This window comes from Poromitra crassiceps (genome assembly GCF_964638095.1).
Source record: "Poromitra crassiceps genome assembly, chromosome: 20".
NCBI lineage: Eukaryota > Metazoa > Chordata > Actinopteri > Beryciformes > Melamphaidae > Poromitra > Poromitra crassiceps.
Window position 1 is genome coordinate 563,670 of NC_139637.1, and position 4,867 is coordinate 568,536.

The 4,867-nt window shown below is 44.1% G+C and overlaps 1 protein-coding gene across 1 annotated transcript; it reads right to left on the bottom strand.

The window, feature by feature from the left end:
• Positions 1 to 2,546: 2,546 nt before the first annotated feature.
• Positions 2,547 to 4,406, bottom strand: LOC310794482 (uncharacterized protein; the record flags this gene model as incomplete). Its single annotated transcript, XM_083656464.1, has 4 exons — positions 4,283 to 4,406; positions 3,708 to 3,873; positions 3,507 to 3,622; positions 2,547 to 3,353 (listed from the first exon to the last, which is right to left on the bottom strand). The coding sequence occupies exons 2-4, from the start codon at positions 3,835 to 3,837 to the stop codon at positions 2,547 to 2,549; spliced, it is 1,053 nt and encodes a 350-aa protein (XP_083512590.1). The 5' UTR covers positions 3,838 to 3,873; positions 4,283 to 4,406.
• Positions 4,407 to 4,867: the final 461 nt, after the last annotated feature.

Here is a 4,867-nt window from a genome sequence, read left to right on the forward strand (position 1 = left end):
GTTTGCATGTTCTCCCCACCCTGTGTTTGTGTGAGTTTTCTCTGGGTGCTCCGGTTTCCTCCCACCACCATAATACATGTATGTTAGGGTTAACTATACTCCTGTTAGTGCCCCTGACCAAAGCACTGGTAAAATAACTGGAGTTGGTCCCCGGGCGCTGCACTGCGGCTGCCCACTGCTCCCAGTTCTAGGAAGGTTCCTAGTAGAGGATGGGTCAAATTCAGAGGATGAATTTCCCCATGGGGATAAATAAAGGATAACTTAAATAATAAAGGGTTTTGGCATGCTTCATGTAAAACTGATTTTTAAATTATTAGTACCTAAAACTGGCCAACCACATGTTTTCTTTCTGCAAGGGGTATTATTCCCTTCCCTGTCTTATATTTTGAATGGTATTCTTTATTGTAGGTAGATGATATGCAGCCTGACACCGCAGAGGAGTGGACCGATGACCAGGAGACAGATGGGGATATGTTTGAGTGTTCCAACAGCTCTACCTTGCCACTTACAATGGTGGCCCAGGGGTGCAGTACGTCTAGACCATCAACTCCTAGTCCAGTGGTGGCCCAGGAATGCAGTACGTCTAGACCATCAACTCCTAGCCCAGTGGTGAATGATAGGGCACAGAAGGCCAAACAAAAGTCAAAGGACAGGGGAGCTGATGATCTTGAAATTGAGAAGGTTGCCATTTTAAAAAGTGTCTCTGAAACCCTGCTAGGTGCGAGTCAGGATGCAGATCACACATTTGGCAAACAGGTAGTAAGTGAAATCAAGCAAATCAAGGATCCAGCAACCAAGATGCGACTCCGTCGAAACATCCTTGTTATGATATATGATGCATACGAAGCTGAGCAGAGCGCCTCATCACATCCAGTCCCCCTAGGCCCGCCACAGTCGATGTACAATTACCAAACACCTTGGCAGGGGCACACAAGCACACAACCACCTTACTATCAGAATCCAACCAACCCCATGCCCACACCTGCTTCAACAAGCTACCTCGGGGCCTTAGAGAGTGACACCCACAACCTACAATCTCTGTGAAAACTGACACAAATACAGGTAGTGATCATAAGTGTTCTGAACTTGAGCCGTCTTGCTAGAAAGTCTTGACTGTACACTGTGAATTGTTAGTGTTGTTCAAATCAGGTAGCAGCCATAGGCCTTGAAAGCCATTTTGTTTTGTTTTGTTTAAAGATTTGTTTACAAACTGTTGTGAGAAAGCTGCCATGCCATATTTGCAAGTTTGCCATGTTTATATGACTAACTTTATATGTGAACTTTTGAAGTTTTTATTTACTTTGTCTTATGCTCAGGTTTTTATGAGCCACAACTTTGTTTTAGATTTTTTAGGTGGAGGAAAACCATTGTCACAGTATTAATGACTCAAGGGAAGCAAGACTTGGGATGTCTGCTGACATTTAATGTCAATAAAAGTTTACATTTACATTCCAGAAATGCTTCTGGTCCTTTCTTTGCATTTAACACACCAGAAATGTATTCATTTTAACTATTTAGCATTAGCATGGACCACAGTTAGAATGTGGAGTAAACACCATACAAGGGAGAGATACAAAATAAAAAGTAAAATGCAGTACTGTAGTACAGAAAACATTCTGACCCATACAACCTTTGAGGGCATGAAACATTTGATCATATGACTATTTCATTTGCATTTCACCTCAAGACAGGGAACTGCTTTCAAGTCTGACATTTTGCTTGGCTTTTTGCCAACTAGTGTGCTGCTTGATGACATCACTAGGGTGGCAGTACAGTAGTAAGGATTTTGAATGGTTTGATGAATCAAAACGATCACAATCCGTAACATATGCTGTGAGCCTGTTAGAATTCAAAATACTTACCAACACTTAACTAGCCCATACTCCAATGTATTGTAAGTCAACCTACTGTAGTGGTGTCATCAAGCAGTGCTCCAGTTGGCTAAAAGGTTAACATCTTTCTCGCAAAGCTAGGTACATTTCTGACTTGAAAGCAGTGTCCTGTCTTTTTTTAGGTGAATTGCAAATGAACTAGTCACACGATCAAATGTGAATGAAACAAAAACATGCACATTTCCAAATGACAAACCTTTTAATAACATCCTGAACAGTTGTCAGTTCAGATAGGCCACAGTCCCATTTTAACATGTTGCATCTATTTTGGACCAAACAGGTACTTGAGTTGAGCAAATGCAGCTGCTGGACAGTCATGATCTATTTGGAGACCAATAATAATGAAAACAAAGATGCACGCTGTGACTTGAGGGATGTCTGATCCTTCCTTTCTAGGGTCCTTGGGTGCGGGGTGTGTGCCCTGACACAACATGTGGAGCTGCTACTATAGTACATCAGGCACTCATGCATGAGAGTTGAGTGGTTTCTACCCAGTAACTCGCCCCCTCTCAACCCCCCCCCCCCCCCCCCCCCCCGATTCACTCACACACACACACACACACACACTCACGCACACACACACACCTCTACATCTTGTCAGTTGTGTTGTCGCCTTTGTGCGTGGTCCGTTTGAACAACTATATGGTTTCACAACTAAACCATATGTTCCTGCCAGGGAACAGATCCAGCAGGTGACCGAAAGTATGCCTTCAACTGGTCTCGCTGTTCTTTTGCCGTTGTTGTGGCATTCCGTACCCTGCTCGCTGCCACAGAGGAGAGTTCTCCACCCCTTCGCCATGCTCCCTGAATGAGACTGTGGTTCTCATCCTCCATATCCACAAAGGCAGGGGGCAGGTAGGCCTCTGATGCCTTCTCCCTGAGAAAGTTGTGAAGAGCGAGAGCGGCAAGTGTGACCGTTGTCACTTTTTCAGGCTCAAGTGCGATAGTTGTCAGGAAAACACGTAGTCTGTTGGCCAAAATTCCGAACGCGTTTTCAACTGTGCGCCTTGCCCTCGACAGGCGATAATTAAAAATTCGCTGTCCATGGTCCAGGTTCCGGAAGGGGTATGGTTTGAGCAAGTCGGTCCGGAGAGGAAACGCTTCGTCGCCGATAAACGCATATGGCATGGTTATGTTGGTATCTGGCAGTGGGTCTGGGCGGGGAATATTCAATAGATCTCTGTCCATAGCAGTACGGAGGTCTGAATGGGCAAACAGCCCTGCGTCTGACACTCTTCCCTGTGTACCAACATTAGCATAGAGAAACTTATAGTTTGCGTCGACTACTGCCATGAGAACCACTGAGAATCTGGATTTGTAATTGTGATAGGTACTTCCAGAGTTATCAGGGGGCTGGATGTATATGTGCTTGCCGTCTATGGCGCCTAGGCAATTAGGAAATTGCCACTTCTCTTGGAACGCCATGGCCACCTCTCGCCACTCTGCCTCTGTTGTAGGTGTCTGGAAAATAAACATCAATAATGATCAACACATTATAGTATTTTAATGTTATTTCACCTTTTTTCTTTTTAGGCAACACAATTCATGTCAAGCACAAATACAATACAATGGAGTAAAATGATATAGCAACCTTCACACCTTCAAATGTCATACCTTCAAATGGTGTTCCTTCAACACACCATACAGGGCTTCACAGGTCTCCAGTACGATCTCACTGATAGTAGTTCGGCCGATCCGATACTGGAAGCTCAGAGACCTGAATGACTCTCCTACAGAGAAGAAACAGTTATTATGTGTATGAAATACAACATTTCATTTGAAACAATCACAATGTTTTAAAATTGATTATTTTACCGGTAGCAAGGAATCGTAGTGTGACTGACAACCGCTGTCTTGCAGTGATGGCCATCCTCATTTTTGTGTCCCTCTTGCGGATGATTGGCTCCACCTTTCCTAGTAGGTAATTGAAATCTTCCACATCCATCCTGAGAAGCTCGCGGAAACCCCTCCTGTCAGTAATCTATAGAATAATAAAATCAAACAAATACCTCTATGTGATTCAGTGACTTTTGGTAAAAACAATGATGAGCTATATGACAGTCATACAAAGCTTGGTAACCTAAAATATGCAGGTGTGGTGGGTAAACATGTTATAAGTTGCATACTAGGACCTTACAATTGCCATGCTTAACGCTTAACGCTGTGTGTGCACTTGTGGTATTGCCCTGGGCCTAGGCCTATAGGCTATATGACGTTTTTATGTAAACACAACGCATAAACCCAAACCAAACCAATGTTTTCCTCCACAAAGCATTGAATAGCGTTGAGAACCTCTCGGCTAACATGAGCATTAGCTAACTAGCTACAGCTACATTTAACGCTACGCACGTTTGTTCTTGACACAACATTCGTAACGTTACAGTACGTACCTCAAGTTCTCTTTGAAGGATAGACAGCCCGTACTGTCCTCTTCCTGACACCCAAGGACGGACCCACAGCCGTTTTCTCTTTCTTTTCTTTTTCTTTTCGCAACACAAGACAGCTAGCAGCACACATACCGCTTCCGTATCCGCCATGATTGACAATTATTTGACCCGCCTCCCCGACGACGTGTGAACTCGCTGACGACAGCAGACGACGTGATGACGGTGGCATACGACGCTCTGTCGGTGTCAAGCGAGAATACACTTGTAGTGTGGCCAGTCTCCCGACCAAGACATGCCACGAATTTATGGCAGTATGATGGTCTCGTCTGACATGGTGACATCGTGAACGACCAAAAATATCGTGTAGTCTGATCCTGGCATTACATGTACTACAGATGCAGGGTCTCAGAGGGCACCAGCCGGATTCCCAATGCCCGAAGCAAGTAAGTGCTAAAGTGTTTCAAATTGAGCTGTCAAACCATTAATTGTTTCAATTGCTGAATTTAGATAATTAAAGGGATACTGCAATATCTTTCCTTTCACTGTATATGGGGATGTAGTAGTTGTTGATGAATGCAGGTCAAACTG